We start from the raw sequence: 14,201 nt of genomic DNA, 5'->3' as shown, positions 1-14,201 counted from the left end.
ATAACTATTGGCATGGTAAATGACAAAGCTATTAATTTCGCTATTTTCAAAAACAAAACCTAAATAAAAAATTTGTCATTTACAATACCAATAGCTCAAACTTTCCTAATACGAGACCTATTGCATTGCAAATGCTTGTTTACTGCTCCCGTGCTTCGGCGCTGTCGGCGCTGTCGGCACTATATCTCTGCAGCACGTCCATGAGACAGGAGTTCCTGAGCAAGTGATTTATTCTTCAGGTATGCGTTTTCGTGTGGGATTTCGCTATCATTTCCTGACTTGGCACGTTTACAGCCTCTCTTGTTTGCTAAAACCGATTGACTGTTTTGTAGAGTGGGGGTTAGAGGTTGCATGTAATATTAATGTGTTTTTTACTTTCGACGGCCTTCCTGACTCCCCGCTAGCTCTTGGCAAACCCCGGGGGAGGGTCGGGCTGAGTACCGCACAACGGGCGGCTGTGTCCTTTCAGTACTGGACTGAAAATAAATACTTTGTGTGTCAAAGGGCTATACTAACTCTATGTCTTTCGACCATAATTTTCAAGCTCTTGATAGTTACTTGCGTCTTACTTTCCCCTAACAGTTAATATCAGACTGTCTATTGCTCCTACATTGATTCGAGAACCCCTCTACCTCCCAAGTTGATTCCAGTGAAATCTGTCAGGTGAATGTGACCTGCTCGAGCACAAGTAATTTAATGCTTCTTAATGACAATTTCTGACTTGTCGGATAACAGCGTGCGCCTTATTTATTTTTTCGACAGCGAACTCGACTTTGTTTGCTGCCTCGCTACCCATCTTAAACCTCTGGATTCCACAAGCAGATTATGCTGAGGGTCGTCAGGTAAATGTGACCAGCTCGCCATACATATCTTAATCATGTAGGGTTAAGAAAAAATTTCACGTGCATATATTCAGATTGTGAAGCCAACTAACTTGAAATTTCCTCCCTCGCATTAGGGTATGGAATAAGTGTAGGATGTAATGATGGCAGCGGTCTAGTTGCCGCACGCACACACGCACCCCTACATCCACAGGCCAGGCGTGGCCTGCGGCGTTCAATAAAAGGAGGACGGGCGCTCGTGCACGTCTCTTCCGACCATGATACCAGTGTCCGTCTGAGTGCTGTTGCTGCTGCGTGATCCGCCACCGCGCAAGAGTGCGAGCCCCACCTAAGCCAAAGGTGGCGAAGAAAACAGCACACTACATTGGCGACGAGCGGAGGGGGCCCAACCCTCGCCCGTGCACCTGTGCCTGTTCGGAGCGACCCGCTCCCTTCCGCGGTGCCTACCGCGTGTCTGCCGACTGAGGTGCTCATCTGCCCTGGGCCTGCGTGCCTGTCCCTGCCTCCGTGACTGGGCCGTGGAGTTGTCCCTGGAGGTGCACGAGGGACGCGGCGCAGAAGTGAGCGAAGCCGGGCCACTGTTTGCGACTGGATGCCAATCCCCACGCATCCTGCGTGAGTCGGGGACCGGCGCTGCACCCTACCAATGCTCACGCATTGCGCGTGAGACGCGGAATTCACCCTGCGAATGCTCACACATTGCGGGTGAGTTGTGGAATCGGCTGGGTGTGTGCCCTACAATGCCCTGGAGGAGACACAAGCAGCAACCCAGGTTGGAGAAGCCCCCAGACCAGCTCACGACACACCCACGCTACCAGAGGCCTGCAGAACTCACGACGGAACAGAGGCAAGCCGCGCAGCCGCCACGTGGCGTTACAGAGGCCTGCAGAACTCGCGACGGAACTGAGGTGAGCCGCACAGCTACCACGTGGCGTCACCGAGCCGGCGCAACATGGGATCACAGTCGGCAAGGACACACACCATCTCTATAAAGACGGGGCAAGAAGAACACACAGACAACCTTATTCAGGCGCACTGTCACTATGGCGGACGAAGAGGCACCTGCGACCACCATCAACATCCCGTTTCAACACGCCGCGACAGGGGTGCTACCGCCGTTCAGTGAAGCGGAAGACCCGTCCACAGCCTCCCCAAGGTGGAAGACATGACTCGAAAGACTGGAAAATTACTTTGTAGTCACGAGAGAGACAGACAAAGCAGTGAAAAGGTGGCTTTTGCTACACTACGCAGGGGATGAAATCTTCAGACTGTTCAAACACCTGCCTAATACGGGGCCAGCGGATGATTATGACGCAGCGGTTGCTGCCCTGAATGGCCATTTTGACCCCCAACTGAATGTAGACTTCGAAGTTTTCAAGTTGGGCCAAGCACGCCATAGGGAAGGTGAGACGGTGGACCAATTCCATGCCCGCGACAGGGAGCTAGCCAGCTCCACCGACGAAGACCAACCAAAGGCCATAAGGAGGCAGATCATTCAAGGATGTCGAGACAAGGCGCTGAGAGGGTCAATTCTACGCAAACCAGGGATCTCGCTGGAAGACATTTTAATCCTTGCCAGATCTCACGTACTCTCGAACGTCAGAGCCACCGCCATGGAACAAGCGCTACACAAACCACAGATCAAGACAGAAACCATCAAGGTGGAACGGGCAGATGCAGTACGGTCTCAACCACGTGGACCACCACAAAAAGAGTATCGGAGGGACCCATCCTGAGCACGGTGTGGTTATTGTGGGCATGAGCCCCATGCGGCCAAGGACTGCCCGGCCCAAGGAAAGACATGCGCAAATTGCGGAATCCCAAACCATCTCGCATCGGTTTGCCGCAGAAGAAACACGCCAAAGACGTTCAAGAAATCACGGACACCTACTAAAGCCGTTCGTCAACTGTCGTTGACCGACCCACCGCCAGCGAAGGCAGAGAGACACCTACCCACGGTGTACGACGACTCGGAGTCGGAGGATGAGGAGGCCTATATCATCTCGATCGCACGAGAGCTCAAGCAACGACGACGGCCACAGCCAACGTGCATTGTGCAGATGGCGGGAAATGAGGTTAAGGCCATAATTGATACTGGCGCCACTGTCAATGTGATGGGTCTGCAACAGTTCAACAAGCTACGCCCACGGCCCCCGGTAATGCCGTCCAAGACAAGGATATTCGCCTATGGAGCGGACACACCACTACCCCTCAAAGGAAAAATCACAATACCAATCCAGGCCGACGAGTCACAGGTAATGGCGACAGTTCACATAATCAACCGAGAGGCCGACACTCTGATAAATAGTCATACAGCTGAAGATTTGAAACTAATAGCTTTTGCCAATCGCATCGGAGCACATCAAGTAGAGGAACTGTTGGGACGATTCCCCGAACTATTCAGAGGCCTGGGCTGCATAAAATGTGAACCCATCAAGCTACATATCGATAGATCGGTTGCTCCCACCGCCCTGCGTCACCGTCGGATACCTTTTCACCTACGCCCACTGGTGGAGAAGGAACTTGAAACACTGGAGACCCTAGGCGTCATAGAAAAGGTCACGGGGCCCACCCCGTGGGTATCACCAATGGTCATCGTAGAGAAGCCTAAGCAACCAGGCAAAATCCGCCTGTGCATCGCCATGCGGCTACCAAACGTCGCGATCCGGAGGGAGAGACATCTGACCCCCACCATGGATGACATCGTCGCTGATGTGAACGGGTCGAAGTGGCTTTCGAAAATAGACCTGAACGCCGGATACCATCAACTGCCACTAGCGGAGAAATCGGAAAGCCGATTCATTACCACCTTTAGTACCCATCTTGGACTCCGACGCTACAAACGGTTGAACTTCGGCATTTCATCAGCGGCGGAGGTGTTCCAGAACACCATCAGGGAACTACTTTCTGGACTGCCGGGAGTAATAAACGTCAGCGATTATATTTTAATACACTCCGCCACCGCGTCAGAACATCACAAGCACCTTCGGGATGTCCTAAAGAGACTGAGCTCCCATGGAGCGACACTCCACAAAGAAAAATATCAGTTCTTTCAGCCCTCCATAGAATTCTTCGGTTATGTCTTTAACCAGGAGGGCATCCAGATTGACCCGAGGAAGTCCAATGCCATCAAGGACACTCTAGCGCCGAAATCCCCGACGGAAGTGAGAAGCTTCCTTGGCATGGCCACTTACTGTGGCCAGTTCATACCAGGCCTGGCCACCCGAAGCGAGCCGCTACGAGCGCTGACCAAGACTGATGCCACATGGCAGTGGGGCCCGAGAGAAGATGAAGCATTCCAGGGAATCAAGGATGCTCTCCTGGAGAAAGCCACTCTCTCCTACTTCGACCCCACGAAACGTACGGAGGTGATCGTGCTGTCCTGACCCAAGAACATGAACCCGGCCAGTGGACGGCATTAGCTTTTGCCAGCAAGGCTCTAACCCCGACTGAGACCAGGTATGCCCAGATCGAGAGGGAGGCTCTCGCCATTAAATGGGCCTGCAGCCATTTCCACTTATACCTACAAGGCCATCCGTTTGTCATGGTCACTGACCACCAACCGCTGGTGTCCCTCTTCAAGGGAACTGCCCCACACCCACCACCTCGCATTGAACGATGGGTGATTCAACTACAATCGTACGAGATGGAAGTTACATACCGCCCAGGGGCCAATAATCCCGCGGATTACCTGTCGCGCCATCCCTCACAACAGGAGCCTGAACCAATAGACGACGACTGTGAGGAATACGCTCAGTGGGTGGCCCTCAACTCATGCCCGCAAAGCATGACAATGGAAGACATAAAGGAAGAAGCTGGCGCCGACAACATCTACTTGAGGTCGCTTCAGGCAGTTCAAGAAGGCTCGTGGGCCGACTACCTACGCCCACCCACTTCCTGGTCCGCGGAAGACAAAGAGTCACTCACAAAAGTCTGGCGAATACGGCATTAGCTAAGCGCTACGGACGGCGGAGAGTTACAAAGAGGGTCATGGCTAGTAATACCCCAGAGCCTGAGACACCGGGCAGTACAACTCGCCCATGGGGGCCACCGAGGCACGACAAAGATGAAGGCGCGCATGAGGGAGAAAGTATGGTTCCCGGAGCTGGAGAACATGGTGGAGGAATATGTGAGGAACTGCATGGCCTGCCAGCTGACGAGCGATCCTGAGAGACCCGCACCGGTGATCACGGAAGAAGCCTGCACGTCTCCCTGGACCAAGGTCAGCATAGATTTTGGAAGCTTCCCGGGGGAAGGACACACGCTAGTAGCCATCGATTCCTACTCTAAGTACCCGTTAGTGGAGAGGGTTGTCTCCACTGCATTCACACACGTAGGGCCGGCGCTGGAAAAGATATTCTCCATGTTCGGATACCCATCGGAGATAAGGAGTGACAACGGGCCGCCTTTCCAAGGGGCTGAATTTGCCACGTTCCTCACGACAAGGGGAATTCAACACCGTCGTATCACACCTCAGTGGACCCCAGGCAAACGGGGACGTTGAGAGATTTATGCGGACTCTCAATAAAGTATTCAGGATAGCATTGGTGGAACAAGCCGACCCCGAACAAAGACTGCACGAGTTCTTGCAGGAGTATCGGGGCACTCCCCACTGCACCACACAACGGAGCCCATGGACCCTCATGTTCCAAGGACCATGGAGAGACCTCCTCCCCACTGCCCGGAGCTGGACACCACCACCGGCCGACACTGAAGAAGCACAGGCATGGAGACAACAAGGAAATCAGCGTGCCGGCAGGACAGCTACTCCAAGAAATCTAAGCCAGGGGACCCGAGTGATCATCCGTAACAGACGCCCTGGGGGGAAGTTCCAAACCCGATATGAACCGGGTACCTGGACAGTAACATCGACAAAAGGCACCATGGTCACGGCCCAAAATGGAGAAGAGGAAGTATCACGTAATACCTCTTGGTTCAAGGCCCTCCAACCAGAGTCCAGACAACGCTCGGAAACAGCGGAAGGGGACAACCGGTCACACGTGACAGCAACTCCAGGAAGAAGACAATGTTCCCCCAGAGAGCCAGGTGGAGGGGCCTGAATCCGCGTCGGTGTCCCAAACACCGACGGCTGCAATCAGAGACACTCCTCAAGGTACTGAAGGTGGCAGGGCCAACGCCCGGAGATACAATCTGCGGCCTAACCCACCACCGAGTCAGAAGTTGAAAGATTATGCCTGCCTGCTGAGACCCTGAAGCTGTCATCAAGGGACACATAAGTACCCAGGCACTTTTGTTTGTACTGTGTTATAAGACTAGACTGATTTAATCTGTTGGAAAAATTATATAGTTGGATAGGGATGTAATGATGGCAGAAGTCTAGCTGCCGCATGCACACACGCTCCCCCTACATCCGCAGGCCAGGCGTGGCCTGCGGCGTTCAATAAAAGGAGGACGGGCGCTCGTGCACGTCACTTCCGACCATGATACCAGTGTCGGTCTGAGTGCTGTTGCTGCTGCACGATCCGCCCCCGCGCAAGAGTGCGAGCCCCACCTAAGCCAAAGGTGGCCCAGAAAGCAGCACACTACATAGCCTTTTTGCTAGTTCCCTATTGGTCATAGAATAGACTGGTGATACTTCTTGATCCTGTCTGTAATTTTAGCGACCAAATGGGATGCACTGAAGGATCTTTTCCTCCCTCCCACAGAGCTTGAACTTTTTATCCTGACCTTGAAGGCCCTCTATACCTACACGGTCTCCGTCTTTCTTGAAATCAGGGTGAGAAATCGCCCACTGGGACTGTGCATCAACTCTCCACCTATTTGAACTAGGGTAAGTATGCCTTTGCATCCACTACTGGTCCCTCCACTTTCAACGGTGGAGCCAGATCATTTTTGAGTTCATTAGAGCGTCTTGATCTGATTTTGATCTATCGTTAGTGATTATATCTTTCCTCCTCACTGTAGGTTGTTGCTCTTTGACCATTGTGTCCCCGCAGACCGTTTTTCTTGTCTATCCAGTGTGTCCGAAAGTTTCTGTGACCTGGCCCACCATTATTAGGTGAGTTGTAATCACGCCCCGTTTCTGGTCTTTAGTAACACAGTCTTTTTCTTGTACCAGAGACGTTAATACATCCTTCACTTGATCTTTGGATACTGGATCTATGAATTCTCTAGGAGTATATACGAAGGGCTCATACTGTATTGAATCTATGAATTTTCTAGGAGCTTTTTTGAAGGGTTCTTACGATAAGTTTGGTTCATGATCTTAAAACTCTGCCCTGTATTGATGTTTTTGTGTCTTTTATCTTATATTTGTGATGTAGTCCATTGTGGCTTCCTCTTTTCTTTCAAACTGTTCGAAATCTTGCAGTGGTAAGCTCTCCTGATAAATACCAGCAGTTTGTGTTAGTGTTTAATACTATTGTGGTTTGTTCTGTAAAGTAATGCATATGCTAGAACTATGAATTCACTATGTAAAGATTCTAAAGAAAAAATTACTTACATGTTGCAGGTCTTTGCTGTTGTTTTTCCCCCCTGCCTTCTACTGTGGGTCCTGATGAAGGTGTTGCCTACGATATGGCCCAGCACCGAAACGCGCGTCGGCACTTCGAGTTGGTCCTGCTATCTGTTGTTCTAGTCTCCACCTGCGTGTTGAGACTATTTTGGACCGGATACCTTGTTCATTCTGGCAACTTAAGTGCAACATGTATTGGATGTCTGGAGATTGCATGTGTTTTGTATGAGGTGAATGGTGCGATTGAAGAGTGGTGTGGGAGAAGTAAATGAATGAATGACATTTTTATGTATATTGGTATAATCTTGTATTGTCAAATTAGCAAAAAGACTCGGAACTGGTCTTTCTATACTTACGTTTTATAAAAAATGAAATAAAAATATGTTTTGAATACAGCCTTTTGACCATGAAACTTTGTTTTTGAGCTGGCCTTGGTGAGCTTACCACTGAGTGCTCTATGTGGGGACTCTAGTTGAGCCCATTTCTTTATCAGAGGGGGCGGATTGTTTTTGTTGTATTGAATTGCCCTGGAAAAGATGGCTCCATGAGTTCAATGTTCATTGATGACGTCTGTGTGGGCCTGCAGGTCATAAGTGCAAATCTTGGCTACAGCTTTTAGAAACAGAGTGCAGAGCCACTTTAGGTCGTAAGCAAAGTGGGCGATTGCCCCACCTCCACCTTCCATGGATCTCATGATAAAGCCATCTCTGCCTTTTTTCACCCTTCTCTCTACTCAATGTGTCTTTCCCAACTCTATACAACACACATTAAAGCAGGCCATATTATCAACCACCCTTTACCTCTCATTATCTGCCTCTCATATTTTTTTGTTTAAAGTCTCTCTTCTTACTTGGCATCACTTCTTCAATCTCACCCCTCATTTGCTTTTTCTCTGCTTGGTTTTCTATCTCTATGTACCCACCACATATCTCGAGTTCATATCTCCCTGTCTGACCTCCATGTCTCTCAACAGTCACTCTCTAAAATACATCTCTCTTCCCTACTCTTCCCAGTAGAACCGAGGCACAAGAAAGCAGTGAAAGAAACCTGCAAAACACGAAAGGGGGGCAGGGTAGAATCACCCTGACCCCCTAGTCCTGCTCAGGGGGTCCAACAAGGACCCCCAAGACCCACACATTTAAAAAAAAAAAAAATTTAATCGCGGGGTCTGAAGTACCGTACTCTGTACTGTGTTGTAATGTAACATGTCTTGTGCATCCTCCCTGTGCTTTCCCCCTGCAGTCCTGCTTGGCCCTTGATGATGTCATTAGAATGTTGGGTGGGTTGATCAGTAAGCAGTTGTCAGTTGGCTTTAGGGGCTGAGCAGTGGAACTGCTCCTGGTGGGGTCTCTTGACTATCTCTGCACTATCTCAAGGATCTGAAGATGAAATAAACTTATGATCCTAAATATACCTACAGACTATGGAACTTTCTTTATTGTAACATACTGTATATATATATATATATATATATATATATATATATATATATATATATATATATATATATATATATATATATATATATATATATTACCTACTGGCGGCGGTCGCCAGTAGGTAGATATAGTTAGGACCTAGTTTCCATGGGAAATCCACAACATTCTATTTGGAATAACTTTGGCGCTGGTGGACAAATCATCGTGAAATTCTCAAAGAAAATGGCCTGGTCCGCCCCACTCCTTCCCTGAAAGTTTGGGGGTGATTCATCAAGTGGGGCCGAGAATAAAGGGGGGTCCAAAAACATGTTTTTCCCGTGCAGTTTTCCATAGGACCTTTAGCCAGGGCAGCAGCCCGAACAGCTAAACGGAATTACACCAAATTTGGCAAAAAGGTAGAGTTCGGTTCGCAGATTGTGCTTTTTGTTAAATGGTGTAAATCTGTTCAGTAGTTCCTGAGAAAATCAAAAGTAAAATCATAGTGATATCTAGAGACAAATTACTGTACTCTGTACTGTACTCTGTACCTTCCCGAGCACGAGCTGCATGGTCATTGGCTGTCAACTGTCTGTCAACACTCCAAACCAGGAAGTGTTGCAGCCATCTTGTGCCTCGGTAGAACCGAGGCACAAGAAAGCAGTGAAACAAACATGCAAAACACGAAAAGAGGGCTGGGCAGAAACACCCTGACCCCTTAAGCCTGCTCAGGGGGTCCCACAAGGACCCCCAAGGCCAAAAAAATGTATATATTTTTTTTAATTGCGGGGTACGAAGTACCGTACGAAGTACCGTACTCTGTACTGTACTCTGTACCTTCCCGAGCGCATACTGGAGGTTCCTGGTGGGCTAGTCGACCCCCAGGGACCTCCAGTATGCAAGGGGAATTAGTTGCCCCTATGCAAACACGCCAGGGGGCTGCGTTGCAGAAAGGTGTAAAAAGGGGCATGGCCTCATTACACCTCTCTGCAATGCAGCCCCCTGGTGCATACTGGAGGTTCCTGGTGGGCTAGCTGGCCCCCAGGGACTCCCAGTATGCAAGGGGAATTAGTTCCTCCTAGCAAACGTGCCAGGGGGCTGCGTTGCAGATAGGTGTAATGAGGCCATGCACCTTTTTACACCTCTCTTCAAGGCAGCCCCCTGGGGAATACTGGAGGTTCCTGATGGGCTAGTTGGCCCCCAGGGACCCCGGTATGCAAGGGGACTTAATCCCCCAACTTAGAACACGCTACAGGGTGCGTTTGCACAGTGGTGAAGGTAGGGGCCGGGGCTTGAGGTGATGTGAGTGCAAACATGCCCTGTGGCGCATTTTAAGTTGGGGAATTAATTCCTCTTCAATCCAGAGGTCCCCTAGGGGGCAACTAGTCCAACAGGTATCTCCAGTATGCGCCACAGAGCTGTGTTGCAGAATGTTGTAAAAAGGGGGGGTGCCCTCTGAACACCTCTCTGCAACACAGCTGCCTGGCGCATACTGGAGGTATCTGGTGGGCTAGTTGGCTCACAGGTGACATCAGGATTGAAGAGGAATTAATTCCCCAATCTAAAACGCACCACAGGGCGTGTTAGCACACATGTTACCTCAGGCCCCGCCCCCTTCCTTCACTATTGAGCAAAATATTCCTGTAAAAATAGGCCGAACTACGAATTCCGATTTACTCACCTGTTATCACAAGAAACGTCAGTGTTGCCTCTTTGAGCGCACTACTGATCCTGAAAAGTAATTCTAATCATAGTTACAGTAACTTGAGTTTCCTTCCATAGGCTAACATTGACTGGTTTCACTTGGAAATTTTTCTAAGGGTGGAGTTTTGGAAATGTAATAAATTCCTCAAATCAGCTGAACTACGAATTCCGATTTACTCTCCTGTTATCAGGAGAGACCTCAGCGCTGCATATTTCAACCCACTACAGATCCTGAAAAGTAATTCTAATCGCAGTTACAGTAACTTGAATTTCCTTTCTAGGCTAACAATGACTGGTTTCATGTGGAAATGTTTCTAAGCGTGGATTGTTGGAACTTTAAAAAATTCCTTAAAAATCAGCCGAACTACGAATTCCGATTTACTCACCTGTTATCTGGACAGACCTCAGTGCTGCATCTTTCAGCCCAGTACTGATCCTGAAAAGTAATTCTAACCATAATAACAGTAACTTGAATTTCCTTCCATAAGCTGACATTGACTGGTTTCACTTGGAAAATCTTCTAAGTGTGGAGTTTTGGAACTTTAAAAAATTCTTCAAAAATCAGCCGAATTACGAATTCCAATTTACTCACCTGTTATCAGGACAGACCTCAGTGCTGCATCTTTCAGCCCATATTAAAAAAATAATAATATTATTTTTGAATTTAGTTTTGTTATTATTTTACATTAAGAATATGAAATATAACTTAAAAAATTTGCAGCCTGATTCATCAAGCTGATTTGCGCTCGCAAAGGGCCAGATTCTGAGAATCTGGCCCTTTGCGAGTGCGATTTTTGCATTTGGGATTCATCATCCCAAATGCAAAAATCGGTAATAGCGATTTCGCTATTTTGCGATGATTTACATTTAAGGAATCTCTATTTGAGATTCCTTAAATGCAATACATCATCCATTTTGAAATAGCGAATTTGCAATTTCGGGCCACTATTTACCGCGAGGTCAAACCTCGTGGTAAATAGCGAAAACTTAGAAAAATGCTTTTAAAGGCATTTTTCTAAGTTGCATGTTGCACACACACATGTCCTTTGGACATGTGTGTGCGCAACACCTGTTTATATTTGCATTTAAGGGGTGCTACAGGGTGTCCTTTGGACACCCCTGGCACCCTTTAAATCGCTATCCTATTTGCGATTAGCAAATTGCTAATCGCAAATAAGAAATACTCCCCTTTCATTCCTATGGGCCTTTTGGCCCATAGGAATGAATGGGGAGTTATTCCTTATTTGCGATTAGCAATTTGCTAATCGCAAATAAGGAATATGTAGGAATCGCATATTTTTTTGCGATTCCTACATGAATCCCGTTTTGCGAGCCTGTAATAGCGATTCCTTATGAATCGCTATTATAGACTCGCAAAACGGGTCGTTGATGAATCAGGCTGAAAATAAATAAAAATATTTATAATAAAAATGTAGTAAATCAGTATCAAAACAAATAAATATAACAATTAATACATTTAAAAATTGTCATTTACAAAACCTTCGAAATTCACTGAAATAACCAAAGGCTTCAGTCCTGATATAGTTAGGAATTAGCATTTAAAAAACCTTTGAAATTCACTGAAAAAAACCATAGGTTTCAGGCCTGATATAGTTAGGAATTAGCATTTAAAAAACCTTTAAAAATTCACTGAAAAAAACATAGGTTTCAGGCCTGATATAGTTAGGAATTAGCATTTAAAAAACCCTAGAAATTCACTGAAAAAACTGTAGGTTTTAGGGGTGTTATAGTTAGCTGGACATTTCACTCGTACAAAACCATTGAAATTCCTCCGATATAGTTACTTGTACTAACTATATCTCGCGCGCCCGCAATCCACTGCTGATGATGTCACATATTACATCATTCATGACATGGTCAGTGACATCACTGATATTTCAAATGTCATTATTATTATTATTATTATTATTATTATTATTGCATTTATTGAGCGCACAGCTACCCGGAGGTTTCCCGGCGCTTGCCTTGGGAACCCGTCCTGGCTTTTCCCTATGAGATAGCCCCTACAGGGCATCCCCAAGGTGAAAGCCAGGCATCCCGCAGCAGGGGGGCCGTTGTAGAGATTAAGCAAGCTTAATGCCCAGAGTTGCAGAGTGAGAACCCATGATTATAGCAGGCACCGAAGCGAGAATTATCGAGTCCGTAGACATTTGAGCTCAAGACCCTGCCGCGTCGGGAATTGAAACCTGGTCCCGGGTCTGACCTCAGCTTCCGGGTCTGCCTGCTCTACACCGTGAGCCACACTTCTCCACTTCTCCACAGTCATCACTTCTTACTAACCCCCAATCATCCTTTCATTGCTCCCACTCCCAAATTCAACATAGCCATAAACTTAAACGTGTTGCACAAGTACATAGAAGCTGTTACCAATAGATCTAGAAAATGAATATTCTAAAACTTCTCCAAACGTTCCATTGCCTAAAGTGCAGCACTTACCTGTCAATAAGTGTCCTCTCCAGGGCAGGCAAGGAGGATCTATGTGTGGCGATGCTGGATATTTGTGTTAATGAGCCGCAGGACATGTGAGCAGGTTTGATGCAGTAGAATGGATACTCATCCATGTTCTCCATCATATTGCACACCTCCTCTTCAGTGTCCAGGTCATACCCGCACACGGCTTCAACCTCATGAGTTGCATTGGTATATTTCACCTTATGAGCCATATAATTATAACCAGCATTGCGTTCCCTCCACAGAGCTGCCACTGCTTCACTAGGGTGGATCAAAAACAAGGACACTTTCACTTTTCCTTCCCAGAAAAATGTAAACTGCACATGATATGTTCCATTGTGAAAGTCTGCAATGTTCCCAGAAGCTCCTGCCCCGAGATCTGGTGAGTAAATTCTCGCTCGTAGGAAGTCGCCTCCATATTTCTTCTTTTTGCCCAAGTAATCGAAGACGTCAAGCTGAAGAGTCACATTGTCCCCAATGCAGTATCTGTCTCTGGGGTTTATGAAGGACACCTTGCTCTTTGAGGCACATGTTGTGTTATCCAGGTGGGTGAAGCTTACATTGGGTACCAGTTTATCTATTTCTCTCATGATACTTTCTACTTGTAGTACAGTATCTTTTGATTGAGCTTTCCACTGGGGCCCATCTACAGCCCTCCTGGGGACCTTTGGAAAGTTCATCAATGTGAACTTTGTTTTGTTTTGTAGGTCATCTTCCAAGTTCTCGGAGAGGGGTTTTGAGACTGAAATCCTTTGACAAAAATGACTTATAGTGGGAAACTGCCAAAAAAATAAACAAACACGTCAATTCAATGATCTTTACTAAAAGGTCAGAGACAATCATAAAAGCGTACATTCAAAAACATAATAAACACAGAAGAATATAGAAATTGATCATTCATTTATTTCTGGTAAAATACAGCTGATTCAGGTAAACCCCCCCACTCTGTAATACACATCTAAGTTTGATAACATTTGTCGAAAACATAGAGCTACTCTGCATGGACTGTGGGGCCTATTTATGAGAATGTCGTGCAGCAAGTCACAGGTAAAGGGCAGGAATGTGCTGCATTCAAGGCAATGTGGCCCATTCATGTCTTCTCCCATGCACTGGCTCCCTTTTGGCAGCCTAGCATCAATGCATGCACCCTTGCACCATTGTGCAAGGTTACCTGCATTGCATGCAGGATTGGTTTTGTACAGGAATGAGCACCTTCCTGCACAAAATCAACTCTGAGAGAGATTCCTCTTTCTATGTGTGCTGCAGCAGAATGCGGCACACATAGAAAGAGGA

At 47.4% G+C, this 14,201-nt stretch overlaps 1 protein-coding gene across 1 annotated transcript in view; it reads right to left on the bottom strand.

The window, feature by feature from the left end:
- Positions 1-14,201, bottom strand: part of LOC147725749 (NXPE family member 4-like) — a 209,614-nt gene that overhangs the window by 104,616 nt on the left and 90,797 nt on the right. The window contains exon 2 of the mRNA XM_086964584.1: positions 12,894-13,687. Coding sequence (XP_086820710.1) covers positions 12,894-13,687 — 794 coding nt within the window. The remainder of the gene's footprint in view (positions 1-12,893; positions 13,688-14,201) is intronic.

This window comes from Lissotriton vulgaris, chromosome 3_2 (genome assembly GCF_964263255.1).
Source record: "Lissotriton vulgaris chromosome 3_2, aLisVul1.2, whole genome shotgun sequence".
Classification (NCBI taxonomy): Eukaryota; Metazoa; Chordata; class Amphibia; order Caudata; family Salamandridae; genus Lissotriton; species Lissotriton vulgaris.
This window is presented reverse-complemented; position numbering and strand designations above follow the sequence as displayed.